This window comes from Diaphorina citri, unplaced genomic scaffold (assembly GCF_000475195.1).
Source record: "Diaphorina citri unplaced genomic scaffold, Diaci psyllid genome assembly version 1.1 scaffold1889, whole genome shotgun sequence".
Classification (NCBI taxonomy): domain Eukaryota; kingdom Metazoa; phylum Arthropoda; class Insecta; order Hemiptera; family Psyllidae; genus Diaphorina; species Diaphorina citri.
Window position 1 is genome coordinate 22,550 of NW_007379315.1, and position 23,528 is coordinate 46,077.

The following is a 23,528-nucleotide window of genomic DNA, read 5'->3' on the forward strand; positions in this document are numbered from 1 at the left end:
TTAATTTTTACTTTCCTTATCCTATAGGAAGGAAAGTAATGTACCTAATCGGGTCAAATTTTCGATGGTCAGTTTTTAGTGTCAAAACACGTTTTGAGGTCCCTAGAGCCTAAATCCAAAGTTATTTTTAGTGCCAAAACACGTTTTGAGGTCCCTAGAGCCTAAATCCAAAGTTTCAGCCATTGGTCCGTGTGTGTGTCTGTCTGTGTGTGTGTGTGTCTGTGTGTCTGTGTGTCTGTCTGTCTGTAAACAAAATATCTCGAGATCGGTAAGAGCTAGAGAGTTGAAATTTGGTATGTAGCTGTCAAATGTGACAAGGATGCGACACGAAACTTTTGGTCAATACCGGTGCAACGGTTGGCGGCATTTTACCGCTTTTTGGCGGTTTTGGGTGTAATTTAACAATATCGCGGGAACGGTATAAGCTATAGACTTGAAATTTGGTATGTAGTTCGCAAATGTGACAAGGATCCAACACAGCTTCACTTATATCTACTCTTCTTGTTCACTTGTCGCTTCAATTATATCTACTCTTCTTTCTTCACTTGTTACTTCACTTAGGTCTACTCTTCTTTCTTCACTTACCTGGTCTACTTCACCAGGTTTGTAGCACTCAGCTTATCCACTTCACTTATTTTACTCAGAGCGGCTTCTACTTCACTTAGATCTACTCTGTTACCTCGTATTTCTTCACTTGTTACTTCACTTAGGTCTACTCTTCTTTCTTCACTTACCTGGTCTACTTCACCAGGTTTGTAGCAGAGTACACTCAGCTTATCCACTTTACTTATATCTACTCTTCTTTCTTCACTTGTTACTTCACTTAGGTCTACTCTTCTTTCTTCACTTACCTGGTCTACTTCACCAGGTTTGTAGCAGAGTACACTCAGCTTATCCACTTCACTCATACTTATCTAAGTATTTTAGGTTAGGTTTGCCGGTAAGGGAAGTACCTATAAATGCCATAATTTTAAATTATGATTATGACCTAAACAGTGCAAATATAATGAGGATTTTTAATATCCTTTTATGTATCTTTTAAATGTATTATGGTCCTTTTATGATGTATGATCAGTTTCAACTGGCAATACCTTTTACATAGTATGATTTATTTTACCCTTTACATTGCCTATTATAATGTTGTTTTTTTTATGATCAGATCTATTTCTACTAGCTGAATATACTACAATTTAGATCTTTTTCTATCCAGATACCTATAAAGGTAGTTAAGACAATGGAAACATAAAGAATGTTAAACGTCCGCTAATAACTCTATAGCGTGTGGATTCATACAGCTTACAAGTAATAGATATGGCAATGAAATTTATGAAAACAAGTAGCAATACAGGATGTCCCAAAGCTAACGTACCAAACTGAAAGGAGCGATATTATGGGTACAAGAGCCAGCCTAGTTAGCTTAGTTGGTAACGCATCTGCCTTGTATGCGCTATGCCGCGGGTTCGATTCCTGCCCGGGGCGAATTTTATCCTGAACAGATAAGGTTCGTTCTCGGAACGACTGGCTTTCTCCTATCCTGTCTTCCTTCTCTCTTTGATTTCGGGACGACAAGACCTTAGTAGTTACAGTTCCCTCTGTCAAAACTCTTGAAAAAAAAAAGCACTCCTTGGGATTGCATTTAAGGCAGATTTTTCCTAAGGGGTTCTAAATTGAATATTATAGATAATTATGATTTTTTTATTATTATTATTTTTAAGTTGCATTCAAATTAAATTGATCCCTAGGGTAAGGTAAACCTGGACCTTTGACAAATGGAGTGTGCCTGAAGACATGATGATTCAATCCACTCGACCCCCTTTTTTTTAATTTTTAATTTTATTTAAATTAACGGGGGCTACCCATTTTATACAAGTCCCTACACTTAACTACACTTAAAAATAATAAAACACTTAAAAGTACGTGGTAAAAATTAAATTAAAAAAAGAAAAAGAACATGGCCTTTTTAGGTAGGCAGGTAATATATAAGTTAGGCAGGTAACATATTTAATCTTTTCAGTAAGGTAGCTGAACCTCTAACCTATCTATTTAATCAATCCATTCAATCAGGATATTTTCCAGAACCTTTTTAGGACCTTTTTAGGGAGAGAATGCTCTATGAGGTACTTACCCTGCTCATTCTCGGCAATGACAAGCAGAGGCCGGGCCTCATTCAGAATATGCTTCACTCGCTGTTCAGGCGCGGTCACCTGTTGACCCTGTTGACCAGGCGAGAGAATACTCTATTAGGTACTTACCCTGCTCATTCTCGGCAATGACAAGGAGAGGCCGGGCCTCATTCAGAATATGCTTCACTCGCTGTTCAGGCGCGGTCACATCCAGGGGCAAATAGGCCGCGCCTGCCTTCCACACGGCCAGCAGCACCTGAATCAGGCCCGAACTAGGCGCGAGGCTCACGGCCACTATGTGGTCGCCATCTTGGTTTTCGTTGGGAACGGCCTTAGTGTGTAGGAAGTGTAGGAGGCCTCGGGCTAGTTGATTGGAGGCCGAGTTGAGCTCGGAATAGGTTTCGTTGGTGATGACGAGGGTGTCTGAAAGAAGGGAAAGAGGGATTTTCAATATGAAGACCCCACGGGAAAAAAGATGGGAGTCCACCTTTTCTCACTTCGAGAAAATCGCGTTTTAAACTTTGAAACGCTATTACTAAATGCTAACACTTGGGATTTTTTTTTTTTTTTCGCTTGGAGCCTTGGAAGGTATTTCCGCAAAGAGCGAATTTTCTCCTAAGGCTCGTTCTCGGAACGGCTGGCTTTCTCTTATCTTGTCCTTCTCTCTTCGACCTGCGTTGTTACAGTTCCCTCTGTCAAACCTCTTTTTTTCTCCTTTAGCGATTTCGCGGTTTGAGGCATTTCGCAAAGGGCGAATTTTCTCCTAAGGCTCGTTCTCGGAACGGCTGGCTTTCTCTTATCTTATCCTTCTCTCTTCGACCTGCGTTGTTACAGTTCCCTCTGTCAAACCTCTTTTTTTCTCCTTTAGCGATTTCGCGGTTTGAGGCATTTTTATCCTGTCTTCCCTCTTGTCTTCTTACCTACATATATATTCCCTCCATCAAACCTATCTTTTTTAATTTTCTCTTCTATTTCTCTCACCTTTATCCTGTTCTTCAAAGATGAGGGCAGTATTGTCCGGACTCAGGGCTGCGTTTTTCTCGAAGATCCGATGCAGCTGTTTCTCCTTGTAGATTTTCTCCAGGGCGGTGTCCCGTCCCTTCAATATGGACAGGTAGTTCGGATCCATCTCTTCACTGGCCTGTAGACAGAAAAAAAAAGAACATTAGATCTTACTGAAAAAAAAAAAAAAAAAAAAAAAAAAAAAAAAAAAAAAATCTGACAAACCATACGAGAGAAAAACTAATCTAGGCGAGGCGAGGGGTCGTGTCCCTTCTAAAATAAATTTATTCAAAATAATAATAATGATCTGGCGATCTGGCCTTGATTTCGTGCACAATTAAAGTGCATAGTTATTTATGTATACTTTGGTTTTAAATATTCAAGAATCTTTATTATACCAGACAAACTTTCACAATAAAACTTTGATCGTGGGTGCACTCAGATACATAAGAAAAACTTGAATAATAATAACCTAATAGGAAAAGTGGGCTGTTGGAAATTTTATTGACGCTTGGAATGACACAAAAAATAATAATAATAATAATAATAAATGGCGCACAGTGGGCCAGAACCCAGAAATCAAATTTAGGGGGACAAAAATAGAAAAATGAAGTTTTTATTTTGATGACAACGGACCCATATATTGATAGTCGACCCTTCAATGCATCTTGACCTGCATTATTAGGTATCTCATAGTACGGGAACCCCCACTACTAACTTCGTAAAGTTGGAGTAGTGACTATTGTTTACTTTAACATGTTTACAACTAATAATTCATTCACTGATATTTTGATGATTGGTAGCAGTGGACGATTAATTCAAAATGGATACAATATCTACTAGTACCTAAGTATCTTTTAATTCGTATGAACTCCCGAAATTAATTTCCATAGCTTATGGTATTTTCAGCACCAAATACCTATGTGATACCCCTCAACTATTGTTTACTTTAACATGTTTACAACTAATATTCATTCACTGATATTTTGATGTTTGGTAGCAGTGGACGATTAATTCAAAATGGATACAATATCTACTAGTAAGTATCTTTTAATTCGTATGAACTCCCGAAATTAATTTCCATAGCTTATGGTATTTTCAGCACCAAATACCTATGTGATACTGATACCCCTCAATCAAAAGATGAGATTTCAAGCTTTAAAATGATGTGTAAACGCGTATTTTATTTTGTGGCAACGTTGGAAAAAAGTGAAAATTTTTCCATTTCGTCCATTTTTTGTATTTTATTATTCACTTCCCCTACGTAAATAGTTATATTATTTCTGTACGTACATTTAATACAGATGAATTACCTACCGACTTATGTAAGTAGGTACATACCTCCCTCATTAGTATCTAAATAAGGCTTTTTTTTCATCAGCATACTTTGCATTAGCCAATCTATCATGTCGCCAATGAGGTATTTTTTCTTGATTAATTGATGAAATTAAATATATATAAAATTAATTCACATGTCCTGAGGTAGGTTTTTTTTGCCCAAACAATGCCTTACTAAAGTACGGTTACATACAGGGTGACCAAAGATTAACGTGTCTTAATGGAGGAGTTGCAATTAGGAAAAAATTATTAATAAAAGGTCGATTCCTACGTAAAAAGTTGTGAAAAATCCAAATCTGAGGTCAAAACTCCGAAAAAGTAACTTTAAAAGGTCGAACAATTTTTATTGCCGTTCTAATTTAAAATTTCAAAGAGTTGTGACGTCAGATTTCACGTCAAAATGCGCAGAAACGCTTGCGCACAAACAAACGAAGCGAGAGTCATGAATCATGACGTCATCGCCTACGGGAGTGTATGCCGTGACGTCAAACTTCACGCAACCTAGCGCTTACAAGTTAGGCTATGTTCCAAGCAAAGGAGGCTGGCTATAGAGTAGCTTACCATGCTGGGAAAGATAAGAGGCAAAAGATTAGAATAATATCATGGCTGCGGAATCTGCGAGATTGGTTCAACATGCCATCTGCAGATCTCTTCAAAGCAGCAGCTTCCAAAGTCAGGATTGCCATGATACTTGCACACCTTCGCAACGGAGATACACCATGAAGAAGAAGGATTGAACATTTTGTCAATCTTTGACCAAAGTTGGACCAACTAGGCTGGCACAGAAGGGCACTAAATAGTTATTTGAGCCTTTTCATTACTTCTCGTTACAGTCATTGTCTCATTACTCAAGTTCCACACTGTAGGTACCTCGTACAATCGAACATACATAGTTACATACTTAAGCATTCGCTCTGAGCAGCTGAGACCTGCACATTTCTGTACGTTAAGGCAGGTCATTATGAAGATTGATATTGTGTTAGGCTATTTTTGTACAATTACTAGCTGAATTCCGTCGCTTCGCTCCGGAATCCCGCTAGTTCATCCCGAGGCATGGCCAAACTTGTGGAAAAGGCATGGCCGAGGACGAACATAGATCTGTCAGACCGTCTGAGCGAGAGGGAATAAAAAGGATACTTCTCGCAGTGACTGGCTTTCTCCTATCCCATCCTCTTTCTCTCTTCGATAGGCGCTAGTCGGAGAGAAAATGGCCGAACTTACGGTTCCCTCTATCGAACCTCTAAAAGTGTGTCCAAAGTCCAAACATAGTCGACTGGCCGTCGATCGACGAGGAAAACCTATGTTGTCGAGGCAGTGTGGACGTGTCGACATCGATCGATGATAGGTCGACTATGTGTGGACACACCTTTAGAAAAAAACGTTTTAAAGGAATAGCAAGTCCCTCAGTTCTATCGCGGTGTGCAGATGTGTGTAAACAACTAAACACCTTAAGACTAGAGATTAGTGATCGTATTTAAATGGAACCAAGGTAAACGTTAACAGGCGAATATGCGATAGTTTTTATCAAAAGGTGACTTCCTCATTAAATGATTGGTCATAGACTAATAGACTATTATCTTCGGAATAGTGTACAAACACTTTACTAACATTGTACAAGATGGCCAGTGGCGCGGGCAAGGTCTCCATGAAAGCACCTAAATGCGGGATGGGCATGCTACGACAGAGACCACATGAGTCTAATGTAGCAGTTGTTTCATTGTTACAAAAATAAAAAACGGCGATGAAACACTCTTTTTTTTTAAGCTAGGGAGTCACCGCTTCCTTAGTAGGCGTCCACAACAGAGAACCGACCATCAACCCTCGCCTGGTACCGACCCAAGAGAAAATACACAAAACATGCTAATGAATAGAAGCTTTCTCAACGGAGCCCTGACCATATTAGTATCGACCCTCGCCTCTTAGAAAATCAAGAAATTGAGCTGAGTATTTTTTTCTGCGATGGTCGATGATCTTGGTGAGGGTCAATGGTCCATGGTTTATGGTCATCGTTGTGACTGCGCACTTGGTTTCTACGGATTTTTTCTCGCACCATACTTACCACTTACCGAAGACAGACCACATGAGTCTAATGTACATAGCAGTTATTTCATTGTTACAAAAATAAAAACGGCGATGAAACACTTTTTTTTTTAAGTCACCGCTTCCTTAGTAGGCGTCCATAACGGAGAACCGACCATCGACCCTCGCCTAGTACCGACCCAAGAGAAAATAAACCATGCTAATGAATAGAAGCTTTCTCAACGGAGCCCTAACCATAGTATCGACCCTCGTCTCTTAGAAAATCCAGAAATTGAGCTGAGTATTTTTTTCTGCGATGGTCGATGGTCTTGGTGAGGGTCAATTGTCCATGGTTTATGGTCCATGGTTTATGGTCGTCGTTGTGACTGCGCACTTAGTCTCTACGGATTTTTTCTCGCACCCTACTTACCACTTACCGAAGATATTACCTATCTAGAAGTATAAAATATGTAGTAACAACATGGATTCTAAGATGACAAAAAACAGATCAGCATACTGTGCATTAGGTATTTGTTCAATGTTCATAGGTTCCCCTTTTTTTAAACCTCACCACACGTCACTGGCAGAAGTTCAGTGAGGGAAAAAAATAATAGTAATAGTAATACTATTAATAATAATAAATAATAATAGTAATGCTTAAGCCTGGGTACTGATCCGTCATCCCGCGCGAAAAGTGGTCTATAAGTTCCCTCTATCAAACCTCTTCAAAATAGAAAAAGTCGAAGGAATAGCAAGTTCCTCAGATCTGCTCAACCAAGGTGTGCAGAATTAGTAGAATTACAGATGTGTAAAGAATGAAACACCTTAAGACTAGAGATTAGTGATCGTATTTAAATGGAACCAAGGTAAGAATTGACTTTTTTTTCTTCCTTCTATCTATCTATCTATTTCCTCCTTTTTTCTACACATAGGTATAGAGGAAAAAGTCAGCTAGAAAGTCATTGTGAATTTTCAGCGTGTAATTTCATTGTGTACAGGTATGTTGCGTACAATGCGCGAAATTTACTCGATAGGAATTGACTTTTTTTCTTCCTTCTATCTATCTATCTATTTCCTCCTTTTTTCTACACATAGGTATAGAGGAAAGAGTCAGCTAGAAAGTCATTGTGAATTTTCAGCGTGTAATTTCATTGTGTACAGGTATGTTGCGTACAATGCGCGAAATTTACTCGATATGCGGAAACCTAGGTAGGTATTGGTCCAATTTGCAAGTCATCCAACCAAGAAAAGTGGCTCGAAAGTTAGCTTCCTAGCCAGCCTAGCTTGGAGCCTTGGAAGGTATTTCCGCAAAGGGCGAATTTTATCTTAAGGCTCGTTCTCGGAACGGCTGGCTTTCTCTTATCTTGTCCTTCTCTGTTCGATTTCGGAACGATTCGACCTGCGTTGTTACAGTTCCCTCTGTCAAACCTCTTTTTTTCTCCTTTAGCGATTTCGCGGTTTGAGGCATTTCTATCCTGTCTTCCCTCTTGTCTTCTTACCTACATATATATTCCCTCCATCAAACCTCTCTTTTTTTAATTTTCTCTTCTATTCTCTCACCTTTATCCTGTTCTTCAAAGATGAGGGCAGTATTGTCCGGACTCTGGGCTGCGTTTTTCTCGGAAAAGTGGCTCGAAAGTTAGCTTCCTAGCCAGCCTAGCTTGGAGCCTTGGAAGGTATTTCCACAAAGGGCGAATTTTATCCTAAGCCTCGTTCTCGAAACAGCTGGCTTTCTCTTATCTTGTCCTTCTCTCTTCGATTTCGGAACGATTCGACCTGCATTGTTACACTTCCCTCTGTCAAACCTCTTTTTTTTCTCCTTTAGCGATTTCGCGGTTTGAGGCATTTTTATCCTATCTTCCCTCTTGTCTTCTTACCTATATATTCCTTCCATCAAACCTATCTTTTTTAATTTTCTCTTCTATTTCTCTCACCTTTATCCTGTTCTTCAAAGATGAGGGCAGTATTGTCCGGACTCTGGGCTGCGTTTTTCTCGAAGATCCGATGGAGCTGTTTCTCCTTGTAGATTTTCTCCAGAGGACTGTCCTGTCCCTTCAATATGGACAGGTAGTTCGGATCCATCTCTTCACTGGCCTGTAGACAGAAAAAGGAAAAGAACATTAGATCTTACTGGAAAAAAAATCTGACAAACCATACGAGAGAAAAACTAATCTAGGCGAGGGGGGGGGGGGGGAAAAAAATTCTACAGTAGATCATACGTGATTATATGCTGTTCACTATTCTAGTAAATTCTAGTTGAGCTGTCAAAAGAATGACAGCTGATCCCATTAATCAACTGTGAGCCTAGAGTTTAAAACAAATTCTGCACTCCGCACTTGCTTATTATGTAAAATGCAAATTAGGGGTGTGCTGTCTTAAGTGCCTTGGAGGAATACTAGTTGATAGCTCAGTACAAAGTAAAAATTTACTTATTATACCTACCTACATAAATGTAAGTGCAGTTTCTTTGTGTTATTATGTTACAACTTTGGTGCTCACTGCAGCATTGTAGGATTTGCCCAATATAGGTATCTCAATAATCCTAAAATCCAATGTTTACCTACCATGCTGGCACCGGTCGCTATGCGCATTTATTGTATGTTGTATGTCATAGCTACTCATTTTCCTCACGAGGCTGAGTGGGCCCCGCAACAGCCAGTCACGGAATCAATCATCATTTGCATGATACAAATTTTTTGACCCCGCCGGGAATTGAACCCGGGTCTCCCGCGTGCAAGGCGAGCACAGTGACCACTACGCCATGGGAGCTGACCTCTACCTACATAAAGAATAAGGAGAAAGATAATGAAGAACAAGAATGGATTGACGTCAACTGACTATGAAGGAAACCAATGGTAAAAGATTGAGATAAAAAGGTTACGCAGAAAATGAATGTTGAGATTTAGATAAAGAGATAATTTATAGCAAAATAAACAACTATCAATTCTTATTTATAATCCCAGCTCTGAGGCCTAAAATGCTAGAGTATACAGGTGTAATTTTCCAAATCTATCTATCTATATAAATAAAATTGTAGATTTGTCTGTACATTGCTTAGAATCGTGAAATTTTTAGTTATTCTTACTCCTTATGACATAAGTATAGTTGTAGGGCTTGTCGGTATAAATATGAATTATTCAATTAATTAACATATGTTTATTTACCACAGATAAAGTCAGGGTTTTCACGGAGTAGGTATAAAGAGGGATGTGAATTCTAGTATTCATTTATAGACCTTGAGAAAGCATATGACAGAGTACCAAGGCAGGAAGTATGGAGAAACGTGAGAGAAAAAGAAATGCCAGAGAAATACGTCAGATTGGCCAAAGGAATGTATGGTGAAGCCAGAACTCAGTTAAAAAGCAGTGAGGGGATCACTGACGGATTTTAACATGGAAGTTGGAGTACATCAGGGATCCATGATGCGTCCCGTATCTTTTAAACCTTATCACGACAGAGACGTGCTACTCAGAGGTCAGCCAAATCCACCTAAATACGAGTGTGTTATGGAGTATTTGCTGAAGATGTAGTAATAGGTACCTGAATTAACTCTGGAGGAAATGGAGAGAAAATTAGAAGATTGGAGGAGACTGAGGAGAGCATTAGAGGAACAAAAGGGATCAGCAGAATGAAAACGAGATTTTAAGCGACAAACTAGAAATGTTGTAAAGAATGAGTGAGTTATAAAAAAGAACTACTCTTTTTAGTGAACTACTCAGTCAATGAGTCAGATCCTGCAAGAGGACGGAACTTCAACTCCTTCTCCCTATAGGTAAAGAGAGTTGGGATCTGACTCATTGATCTGACCTGCCTCGGTGGTTTAGTGGTCAAGGCGCTCGCCTGGTAAACAGGAGGGCGTGGGTTCAATCTCAGCCGAGGTATGGAATTTTATTCTTTGGAGGAGAGTATTAGAGGAACAAAAGGGATCAGCAGAATGAAAACGGGATTTTAGGCGACCAACTAGAAATGTTGTAAATAGTGAGTGAGTTATAAAAAAGAACTACTCAGTCAATGAGTCAGATCCTGCAAGAGGACGAAACTTCAACTCCCTCTCCCTATAGGTATAGGGAGTTAGGATCTGACTCATTGACCCAGTAGTCCACTGACATGCGAGCAGTATAAATAAGCACTATTATTATTGACCCAGTACTGAAAAGAGTAGTTCTATTTTTATAACTCGCTCACTACACACCTCTTCAGCCTCTCCTACTACAGAATGAAAGAATCTATTGGCAGAAAAAAAGTAGCTATTTTAGCCGCGAGCAAAACCAGAATACAAAGCTCGAAGCTCTCAGACAAAGAGTCAGTAGGCCACGTGGCTGAGAGTTCTATTTTTATAACTCACTCACTACACACCTCTCCAGCCTCTCCTACTACAGCATGAAAGAATCTATTGGCAAAAAAAAAAGTAGCTATTTTAGCCGCGAGCAAAACCAGAATACAAAGCTCGAAGCTCTCAGACAAAGAGTCAGTAGGCCACGTGGCTGAGTTATAAATAACTAGTTCCCTGCCTACACAGATGTCACACAGCACACTACAAACTAGAAAACTAGTAAAGCAAGTTCAAAGATCGAGTGGGCTGAGGTACAGCGGGCTTCCACTCTGGAGGTCTCGGTTTTAATTCCCGACTAGTAGCGCGGTCAAACTTTCTTGACATGGCGGGCCGTAGGGCTACCGCGCTCCTTAATTCACATCTTCACTGTAGTAGGTATTTCTCTCTTGAATCGGACAGTGTGAATCAGCCTTTCCATCTCCTCACATTAATCACCGTTCGACATTTACATTCCCTATTAGCTACATTCCACACCGCAGTAGATCTTGAGATAAAAGACAATGAGAAACTCATTATTCTTAATGACCCAATCAAGAGACTGGCAAAGGTGGTCCGTAAAAACAAGCGCCCCTTATCTTCGCCCTTGAGGTGACAAAGAATGACCTACAAACTCGTGGGTCCGCCAACCACTGGAAGTACTATTAACCATTAAAAGAACTTAACCCTTTCACCCCTAAAGGGACAATACGTCCCACAGAAATATTATTTTTAAAATGGGATATATTATCCCAGATCTATACATAGAAAAAATTCGGGGCTCAGAGTTTTTCAAATGTTTCTTTTGTAATCTAAGACGTCAGTAAAATTCACTTGGCTAACTTGTCTGGTTTTGTCTCCAGGTCGATTTTTGTTCAGCAGTCCTAGGAGGACATAAAACTTTGTAGAGGCCTTATTTATAGACCAAATAATAATACATGATAAGAAGAAGAAGAAGAAGAAGGAAAAAAAAAATTGGAAGATTCTTCATAAAATAAGTCGGGGTGAAAGGGTTAAAGAACTAACTATAGTAAAAGATCTATGTATGTATAGCATATCTAGTTTGTATACCATTGTTTAAAACAGGTATGATCTCATGAAGGTGTTTGGCCAGCCACTCACTATGAGGTATACCTGACACCTGATGAGCACACACTATCAGGTAGACCTGACATGTACGGCTCAAAAGGTCACCTGATCGGGTCTACCTGCTACCTTATGAGCACACACTATCAGCTCATGAGCACACACGATCAGGTAGACCTGATCAGGTGTACCTGTCGTCAGGTGTACCTGATCAGGTGTACCTGTCGTCAGGTGTACCTGATCAGGTGTACCTGTCGTCAGGTTTACCTGATCAGGTGTACCTGTCGTCAGGTGTACCTGTCGTTAGGTGTACCTGTCGTCAGGTTTACCTGATGCTGAGCGACTTTGGCTGGCGGACTAAAAATAGTAGACCGGCACGAAGAGCATAATTTCACACGCAATAGGTACTTAAACCAGATGTCAAAGAAAGTGTCACGCCTTGTGTGTTTCAATACTTTCAATAACAGTGCGTTCTAAGAACGGTGGAAATTTTTACGGGCTACACGCTGTAGAAGTAATTTTAAAGTAACCGAGCCGCCTTTTTTCAGTACTTTTACCCATTTGTTAGCCGAATAAAATCCCCATACAGAAAAAGCCCACTCCGAGGCTTAGGTGTAGGGGCAAACAGCCCTACAGGATGGGTTGAGCTGTTCAGCTTCTACGAATCTAGCCGAATAAGCTACGAATCTGGCCGACTGATGAACTGCAGTCAGTTTTAAAAACATATTTACAGCCCTGACTTTATGCAAATGTATGCAATCGAGACATTTCAGTGCATCGGATTACAAATGCATTGAATCCCGCTCGAATTATTTTCTCTTCCGCGACGTAATGTTGATGATAATGATGATCGGTAATTGTGTTGATGACAATGATGATGATCGGTAATTATGTTGATGGTCGTGACCAAAGTGATGGATGGGTTGGATGGTGAACATGGTGATAGTACGATTGAAGAATGGGAAGTGATGGATGGTGATGGTGCGATTGAAGAATAGAATAGAATATACCTTGTTTATTATTCTGCATCGGATCACAAATGCATTGAATCCCGCTCGAATTATTTTCTCTTCCGCGACGTACCTAATGTTGATGATAATGATGATCGGTAATTATGTTAATGACAATGATGATAATGATGATCGGTAATTATGTTGATGACAATGATGATCGGTAATTATGTTAATGACAATGATGATAATGATGATCGGTAATTATGTTGATGACAATGATGATCGGTAAGTATGTTAATGACAATGATGATAATGATGATCGGTAATTATGTTGATGACGATGATCGGTAAGTATGTTGATGACAATGATGATAATGATGATCGGTAATTATGCTGATGGTCGTGACCAAAGTGATGGATGGGTTGGATGGTGAACATGGTGATAGTACGATTGAAGAATGGGAAGTGACGGATGGTGATGGTGCGATTGAAGAATAGAATAGAATATACCTTGTTTATTATTCTGTCAGCATAGGGCTGAATAGTCCCTTTACTTTCGCAGTCTAAACAAGGTCTTATATATAGGATTGGTAACGATAATGAATAACATATAAGATTTTTAAGGAAAAGCAATGGTAAAAATCTCGATGTTCTATCTGATGACCTCGGTGAGTCGTGACCAAAGTGATGGATGGGTTGGATGGTGAACATAGTGATAGTAAGATTGAAGAATGGGAAGTGATGGATGGTGATGGTGCGATTGAAGAATATACATACCTTGTTTATTATTCTGCCAGCATAGAGCTGAATAGTCGCTATACTTTCGCAGTCTAAACAAGGTCTTATATATTTGATTGGTAACGATAATGAATAACATATAAGATTTTTAAGGAAAAGCAATGGTAAAAATCTCGATGTTCTATCTGATGACCTCGGTGATTTTTTAAACCAATTCAGATTGTTATTGCGGCCATTTTTCAACAATAATCTCAATTTCGAAAAAATGTGACATGTGAGGTTTTGAAAAGTACCTCCTCAATTATGTTGATGACAATGATGATCGGTAATTATGTTGATGGTCGTGACCAAAGTGATGGATGGGTTGGATGGTGAACATCGTGATAGTACGATTGAAGAATGGGAAGTGATGGATGGTGATGGTGCGATTGAAGAATAGAATAGAATATACCTTGTTTATTATTCCGTCAGCATAGGACTGAATAGTCCCTTTACTTTCGCACTCTAAAGAAGGTCTTATATATTGGATTGGTAACGATAATGAATAACATATAAGATTTTTAAGGAAAAGCAATGGTAAAAATCTCGATGTTCTATCTGATGACCTCGGTGATAATCAAGGAAGAAACGGTTCATTGAAGTATTTTCCTCTTTAAAGAGGTTTGATAGAGGCCTAGAGGGAACTCTTGGATTCGTATCAAGTATTTTCTTCTTTCAAGAGGTTTAACAGAGAGACCTGTAACTGCTAAGGTGTTATCGTTCCGAAATCGAAGAGAGGAAGACAGGATAGGAGAAAGCCAGCCGTTCCGAGAACGAACCTCATCCGTCAGAATAAGCAAGTGTTTTCTCATCTACTTTTGTTGATCAAACGAAGTAAATGCAAAGTTTGATAGATGTTTAACGTCAGCCATGTGTGTGGTGGGTGTGTGTGTGGTGGGTGGTGTGTGGTTGGTGTGTGATGTGTGTGGGTGGGTGTGTTAACGTCAGCCACCGAGGAGAGCTAGCTGTATCAGGTGACGGTCCTGAGCCCGTGTAAAAACAGAAGGTTTGGTGTTGGGAAGTTGAACTTGTGCTGAATTTAAAAAACAAACCATGACCCCAGGTTACTTCATCGTAAATTTCTCGAACGCAATCGCCAAGGCCACCGGTTTCCGCCGCTAGCGGTTTTCTGAAACCTGAAATCTGGAACCATCGCCTGAATTGAATCGGAATCTGTCATTGGAACGGTTTTTGTGTCGTTCTTCGTTTTCCTTTCACCATGTAAACGACCCTGAGAATCGCTTAACAGTCGAAGTTTCTTGAGAAAAACAGGGAATTGTCGAAATCTTTAAAAATAATACTGGAATATCCTCGAGAAATACAGAATGTAGAGAGGTTCTCTACAAATCTCTATAGGTAAATCAATGATCACCGGTTTCCGCCGCTAGCGGTTTTCTGAAACCGGAAATCTGGAACCATCGCCTGAATTGAATCGGAATCTGTCATTGGAACGGTTTTTGTGTCGTTCTTCGTTTTCCTTTCACCATGTAAACGACCCTGAGAATCGCTTAACAGTCGAAGTTTCTTGAGAAAAACGGGGAATTGTCAAATCCGAAATCTTTAAAAATAATACTGGAACCGCTAGCGGTTTTCTGAAACCGGAAATCTGGAACCATCACCTGAATTGAATCTGAATCCGTCATTTCATTGGATCGGTTTTTGTGTCGTTTTTCGTTCTCCTTTCACCATGTAAACGACCCTGAGAATCGCTTAACAGTCGAAGTTTCTCGAGAAAAACAGGGAATTGTCGAAATCTTTAAAAATAATACTGGAATATCCTCGAGAAATACAGAATGTAGAGAGGTTCTCTACAAATCTCTATAGGTAAATCAATGAAATCGACACTCTCACAATCGGTCTGTGAGACCACGCCACGGTCTAGGTTGGACGGTTTGATAGACCTGGGTCTGTCATACTGTCTGAACGTGTGTGGTGGCAAAAGCTTGAGACCCAGGTCTGTCAGACCGTCTGAGCGTGAGGCCGGCGTTAGATATACGATACACCCATGTAAATCCGACACCTGAGTCCAATGTCTACAACCCACTAGTCAAATTTTTGTGAAGGCCAAAGTTGACTCGGTCGATAAAATAAAGACTTCTAAATTTAATGAAGTCGAATAAATTTGAAACCAATTAAATGGTTGATTAGTCCCAGCTATTTAGTGCAGGGGTTCCCAAACTTTCGAGTACTGCGTTACTGCGTACCACCTGACACCTCAATTTTCTTTTGGTATACTACCAAACATCAATTTTGTGCGGTTTGGGGGTTAAAAAAAGAAATTATAGCGCAGTAGGCGAAATTTTAGTGTAAAGCGAAGTAGGATGTCATAATTTTTTGATGCATTGATAGTAGATTTTTTCCCTCCCAGCTAGATTTGCCAGATTTATTTTTATTATTATTATCTGGCACACTACTTGTACAACGTGTCAAATTTCTTAACTTCTTAGAGTTTATGAATCCATTGATCACAGTAATGTTGAATATTGTCATTGAATATCCCTATGATATCATTCGTCTATCAGGGATTCCCAACTTCCATGTGTATGCGGGCCACATGCTACAATGGCAGGTGCTTCGCGGGCCACATACACAGGTTAGGAGGCTCATTTCCAGGATTTTCTTGAAGGGGATACCTACAGTTGGGAAAGCACATTTTCGTCTCCATATTTTCGTCATTTTTCACGTCATTCATTTTCACAATGCTCCACATTTTCGTCCACCCCATATTAAAAGAGCAAAAATCAAGCCCGATGATACAACTCCAATAGCGTCAAGGAGATGCAGTTGTAATTACAAGTTCCAAGTACCTTTGTAGGTATGGCGGATTATTTATGGCCGGAAACTCAAAGTGAGTTTAATTTTAATTAATTTGATTTTAAACTCCGTTTAAGCAAACCTGATTGGTTGATAAAAAAAAACTTTAGCCAATCTTAATCCGAGAGCCAATGCTTAATCTGAGAGTTGAACTTAAATCGAGTACCTACATATAAACTTACTCTGTGGACCCGGCCATTGGAGTAAATGCAATTTCTTTGTGTTATTATGTCACAACTTTGATGCTCACTGCAGCATTGTAGGATTTTTTTTTTCCCCCGATATCTCAATAATCCTATCATCCAATGTTTACCTACCATGCTGGCACCGGTCGCTATGCGCATTTACATGTCATAGCTACTCATTTTCTTTTTCTGTGAGTTTAGCAAAAGGTGATTTTATTTCCTTTTTTTCTTTTCAAAGAGAGATTTGACAGAGGGGACTTTAATTGCTAAGGTCTTATCGTCCCGGAATTGAAGAGATGAGAAGGACAGGATAGGAGAAAGTCAGCCGTTCCGAGAACGAACCTTATCTGTTCAGGATAAAATCCGCCCCGCGTGTTAATTGAACCCGCGGCCTAGCGCTTACAAGGCAGACGCGCTATTGAACAAGCTAACTAGGGTGCCCGGTATGGCGAAACAAATATTCTTAGAAAAAGCAGGTATACCGGAGAAACATTAGTCACCTGATTTTGGCTTGTGTCTTCTATTGACTTTTTTTACTTTCCTTATCCTGTGCGACGAAAAGTAATGTTTTCCCCAGAGGTTCGAACCCACGGCTTATCACAATATTTGAAATCTTGTTTAGAATAGATATCCACCATGTTAAAATCGATATCTGACATGTTCAAAATAGATACCTTCTAGGGACAACAAAGAATATCTTTATTAAATCTTAGAATATAATGGGTATCTTTATTTATTTTAAACCTAGGATAGAATTTCCTACGCATGATAAGCCTAAGGCCAAGATTATCATACCGGCATATTTACATTTACTTAAAGTACGGTCTATATTTACACTGACGTGCAAAAAATTCGGCACAGGCTCATGACACGTTCAGAAAAAGATTCATCACACGTGGCTGAGTTATAAATAACTAGTTCCCTGCCTACACAGATGTCACACAGCACACTACAAACTAGAAAACTAGTAAAGCAAGTTCAAAGATCGAGTGGGCTGAGGTACAGCGGGCTTCCACTCTGGAGGTCTCGGTTTTAATTCCCGACTAGTAGCGCGGTCAAACTTTCTATACATACATAACCAATATCGTTCTATCCTATAGGACAGGTCGATGAACAAAGCCCCTCCACCAGACTCTATTGCTATACCTTCGACTACGCTTCCAATATAGAATGTGCGACGGACCTTACTGCCAATTCAACAGAAATAGGTACAAGTACCTGAAAACGATTACTTCTTCTGTGGCTTATAATTTCTCTAGTAGCGCGGTCAAACTTTCTTGACATGGCGGGGCGTAGGGCTACCGCGCTCCTTAATTCACATCTTCACTGTAGTAGGTATTTCCCTCTTGAATCGGACAGTGTGAATCAGCCTTTCCGATGGGGCGTAGGGCTACCGCGCTCCTTAATTCACATCTTCACTGTAGTAGGTATTTCCCTCTTGAATCGGACAGTGTGAATCAGCCTTTCCATCTCCTCACATTAATCACCGTTCGACATTTACATTCCCTATTAGCTACATTCCACTGCAACCTGTCCCGAAATGTTCGCAGCCGAGTATACGTTCCATCATTTCCATAAGCTCCAGTAGTTGATCTAGTTCTTGGATTACCGGGTACCTATGCTTCCTATAGGCTTACTCGATCCTGATTATCTTGGCCATGACTCGAACAAAAACCAGACTGAACTATAATATAACATGCCTACTAAATCAAAATGATTTACAATCAACACTTTGACAGAAGTAAACCAACTGGAAGCAACACGAAATGGTACCCCCTACTTGGTTCAATTTTTCTTTGAGTCAAATTTGGCACACTAATAAATAACTATGTTAAAAAGAAAAAATAATATTAAAATATTAAGAAAAACTTTCAGGGAGACTAGTTTTTGTTGGCACAATTTAGGTAATAAATATATATGTATAAATAACAAAATAAATATTAATTGAATTGATCGGATAAATATGCTCATAGATAAGAAATAAGTGAATAAGTAATTAAAATAATTAACAGAGTCAAATTTGGCACACTAATAAATAACCATGTTAAAAAAAAATAACATTAAATAATAAAGGAAAACTTTCAGGGAGACTAGTTTTTGTTATTTGTTGGCACAATTTAGGTACCTAATAAATATTATGCGTATAAATAACAAAATAAATATTAATTGAATTGATCGGATAAATATGCTCATAGATAAGAAATAAGTGAATAAGTAATTAAAATAATTGACCGAGTATAATTTGTTCTAAGTTCAAAACAAGAGAATGTGGCATTTAATTTTATTTGCCTCAAACAGACATAAATACTTCGTAGATAAAAGAAAACCCTGGAACATACAAGATAGTCCAAGGAATATTTGACTCCAAAGAGTGTACTGAAGAATACTGGCTATATGTGCTCATCAGGTATCAGGCGGACCTGATCAGGTGTATCTGTGAGGTCAACCTGATAGTGAGTGGCTGGTCTAAGGCTCAAATTTTCATCGGCGAAGTTTCCACCCAAGGCCAAATTGGCAGGAAAAACAGTAGCTTCGTAACAACGGTACAAAAAGTCCAGGAAGAATTAGAATCAGTCAATTAGTTTAAAACTTGTCAGGACTCCGAGCAAGTTCAAAACAAGAGAATGTGGCATTAAATTTGTCTCAAACAGACATAAATATAGGTACCTAATACCAGTACAGCCTAGACTTACTTCGTAGATAAAAGAAAACCCTGGAACATACAAGATATTCCAAGGAATATTTGACTCCAAAGAGTGTGCTGAAGAATACTAGCTATGTGTGCTCATCAGGTATCAGGCGGACCTGATCAGGTGTACCTGTCAGGTCAACCTGATAGTGAGTGGCTGGTCTAAGGCTCAAATTTTCATCGGCGAAGTTTCCACCCAAGGAGAAATTGGCAGAAAAACAGTAGCTTCGTAACAACGGTACAAAAAGTCCAGGAAGAATTAGAATCAGTCAATTAGTTTAAAACTTGTCAGGACTCCGAGCTAGGTACCTAAAACCAGTACAACCTAGACTTACTTCGTAGATAAAAGAAAACCCTGGAACATACAAGATATTCCAAGGAATATTTGACTCCAAAGAGTGTGCTGAAGAATACTGGCTATGTTTGCTCATCAGGTATCAGGCGGACCTGATCAGGTGTACCTGTCAGGTCAACCTGATAGTGAGTGGCTGGTCTAAGGCTCAAATTTTCATCGGCGAAGTTTCCACCCAAGGCCAAATTGGCAGGAAAAACAGTAGCTTCGTAACAACGGTACAAAAAGTCCAGGAAGAATTAGAATCAGTCAATTAGTTTAAAACTTGTCAGGACTCCGAGGAATTGGTCAATTAGTCCAAAACTCGTCATAACTGCCAAATATGATGATGACATTCATCACAGAAACAGGCGAAAGATTTATGGGAAACCTGTTTTTCTGACTTCTTCAATATTTCGGGCGTTCCAAACAAATTTCAACGACATAAATATTTACTTTTTATAAATAAAAGACCTTGTCCAACATTTTTCCAGACAAATTAGGTAGGAAGAACGTTCTAGGTTGCTATTAAGGGTGAAAAGAATAAGGAAAAACCACGATTTTATCATTTAATTGCCGATTTAGGTAATCGATTTAAATATTTCGACACAGTCGCAGACAAGGGTGGATCGGAAAAAAAATTAGAGGAATTATATATACAGGGTAAAAAAGAATATAAGGAAAAAGCCCGATGTTATTCTACAATGGCTGATTTGATCTAAAGATTTCGGCAAAGTGTGGATGACCCGGAAAAGAGTAGACTCTTAAAGGGTGGGTCAAACCGAAGAAGAAATTAGATCCGGATACTAACAACGCCCAAAGTTGGGACCCGTCATTAACTGATGCAATCATCGGTGGTGTATCATTCATAAGGAAAAAACCCGATTTGATCTAAAGATTTCGGCAAAGTGTGGGTGACCCGGAAAAGAGTAGGTAGACTCATAAAGGGTGGGTCAGACCGAAGAAGAAATTAGATCCGGATACTAACAACGCCCAAAGTTGGGACCCGTCATTAACTGATGCAATCATCGGTGGTGTATCATTCGGACCTGCGATCTACAGGTGCCATTGGTGCATTCTCTTGTCTCTGTGGTGTATTAAGACGAGATTAATCTCAAAGGGTTCGTCCGATTTTGATCAAAATTGTTAAACATATTCAAGAAAATTTAATGGTTAGTTTGGACTCCTTGGGGTCTTGAAAGAAGTTGAATGATTCTGTTGGAATTGATTTTTTTTTAATGTAGGTGCTTTAACATTTTGATGTCCTTCGCACCGAAATTGAATTTTTATTTTTATAAAAACAGAACACTTCTGCCAAAATCTTTCCAGAGTGCAACGTCCTCATGACACTAAAGCGATTGCCTCTTTTCGCACCCAAAAAGCCCACTCCGAGGCTTATTAGGTGTAGGGGCGAACAGCCCTAAAGGATGGGTCAAGCTTCTAGTACTGCCTCTTTGGATGAAAATTTATCTACCCTTGTTTAGACTGCGGGAGTTGAGGGACTTTTCAGTCTCATCCTGCTGGCAGGATAAACAGGGTGTATTCTATTCTATTCTACCCTGTATAAATCATCCAAATCCATATTTCGCGTTGCCTCTTTTCGCACCCAAAAAGTCTACTCCGAGGCTTAGGTGTAGGGGCGAACAGCCCTAAAGGATGGGTTCAGCTTCTACGACTGCTTCTTTGGATGAAAATTTATCTCTACCCTTGTTTAGACTGCGGGAGTTGAGGGACTTTTCAGTCTCATTCTGCTGGCAGGATAAACAGGGTATATTCTATTCTACCCTGTATAAATAATGCAAATCCATATTTCGCAACGATATCGTCCCAAGTAGCTATTCCATATTTCGCCTGGAGGACCTCATAAATACCAAGACGCCTCTACCGTCTACCTATCCTCGGAAGTGAAAGGTCCGCGTTCGATACTTGGGGAGTGATCACAAATAAAACATCTAACCTTGACTGACTTGAATCACTGACGTCAGCCACCGAGGAGAGCTAGCTCTATCAGGTGACGGTCCTAAGCCCGTGTAAAAACAGAAGGTTTGGTGTTAGGAAGTTGAACTTGTGCTGAATTTAAAAAACAAACCATGACCCCAGGTTACTTCATCGTAAATTTCTCGAACGCAATCGCCAAGGCCAATCTGGCACACTACTTGTACAACGTGTCAAATTTCTTAACTTCTTAGAGTTTATGAATCCATTGATCACAATAATGTTGAATATTGTCATTGAATATCCCTATGATATCATTCGGCTATCAGGGATTCCCAACTTCCATGTGTATGCGGGCCACCATGCTACAATGGCAGGTACTTCGCGGGCCACATACACAGGTTAGGAGGTTCATATCCAGGATTTTCTTGAAGGGGATACCTACAGTTGGGAAAGCACGTTTTCGTCTCCAGATTTTCGTCATTTTTCACGTCATTCATTTTCACAATGCTCCACATTTTCGTCCACCCCATATTAAAAGAGTAAAAATCAAGTCAACCTGGCCTCACATCATTCTTTCCGTGTGCCGTCTGTATGCTAATTGAAGTGTTGTTCGATTGAAAAAATGTGTTAAATCGTGTTGGGTCTTATTAATAGCCACTTATGTAGACACCAATATCGATTTACACCAAGAGACTTTCTGAGATATAGATTTACACACTAACTTACAAAGTGGCACCCTAATTACCTACTCCCCCAGTCCGGTTCAATACTCATTAAACCTAATCACATTAAACATCGATTCAGGGCCGGCCGTTCCCATGGGGGGGGGATAAGACCTAAGCAGTTACAGTTCCCTCTGTCAAACCTCTTTTTTTTTAAGAAAAACTTAGATCTAGGTTTATCAGTCGGTCTGAATATGAGTGGCTGGCATTAGAGCAGTCTCAGCTACTTCGAAATTTGGCTCTAAATCTTTTCTCTAATAACAGCCCTGACTTCTGTAAACGATGCACGTAACAAGGACATTCCGGAGATTCTTCACCAGGTAAGGTATCAAGTTATATCAACTACAAATCATCAAAGTAACGCTGAAATATCAGTAGAGAAATGGCCAGGAATAATGTTCTTTCCTCTCATCAAGGACTGTGCAGTTTTACACGTACTAAGACAGATCCGCAGAGATTGGGTTTGTCTATTAGGCTCCGCAATTTTACACGTATGAAGTTAATTGTCCGACAATTAGCGCTATCAGTGGACACTATCTAAAGGTTTCATATTAGGGCTTAACAAGATGAGAACGGCCAGATGGCCAGGACTAGAAATTCAGGGGAAATGAGCGGCAAATGGGGTTTGTCCAATGGAAAAGGCTCCGCAATTTTACACGTATGAAGTTAGTTGTCCGACAATTAGCGCTAACAGTGGACACTATCTAAAGGTTTCACATTAGGGCTTAACAAGATGAGAACGGCCAGATGGCCAGGACTAGAAATTCAGGGGAAATGAGCGGCAAATGGGGTTTGTCCAATGGAAACAGAAGCGATATGGCATGATTTATGGCATTTCTAGGTCTATTAAAAGTCCTTGTTGAAGGGTACCTCATGGACGGTAGGTCTTCTGACATTTCTTCTGGTTGGGGTCTATTAAAAGTCCTTGTTGAAGGGTACCTCATAGACGGTAGCTCTTCTGACATTTCTTCTGGTTGGAGAACTGGAAAATCTTGTCGAATCACGATCGCAATCCAGATTTTGCTGGAATTTGAACCAGTTTGCAGTAATTTTCTCATTAATGAAATCTGGATTGCGAATAATTTTCTCATTATGTACATTAAATCCAAGTCCAACCCCTTCTTTTGTTCTGATTGAGGAAGTTAAAGGCTTTGTTTCCATCAATTCCATCAGTGTAATCGCTGTAATTAAACGTTGAGCAATGGAAAACGTAAATAATTGGGCTTAATACTCTTGTTATTT

At 39.7% G+C, this 23,528-nt stretch overlaps 1 protein-coding gene across 1 annotated transcript in view; it reads right to left on the reverse strand.

Moving 5' to 3' along the window:
- LOC103517560 (mycosubtilin synthase subunit C-like) overlaps window positions 1-23,528 on the reverse strand; it is a 40,042-nt gene that overhangs the window by 9,283 nt on the left and 7,231 nt on the right. The window contains exons 2-5 of the mRNA XM_026829604.1: window positions 8,417-8,576; window positions 6,000-6,118; window positions 3,105-3,264; window positions 2,253-2,546 (exon numbers count right to left, since the gene is read on the reverse strand). Of these exons, the coding sequence (XP_026685405.1) occupies window positions 2,253-2,546; window positions 3,105-3,264; window positions 6,000-6,118; window positions 8,417-8,576 (733 nt within the window). The remainder of the gene's footprint in view (window positions 1-2,252; window positions 2,547-3,104; window positions 3,265-5,999; window positions 6,119-8,416; window positions 8,577-23,528) is intronic.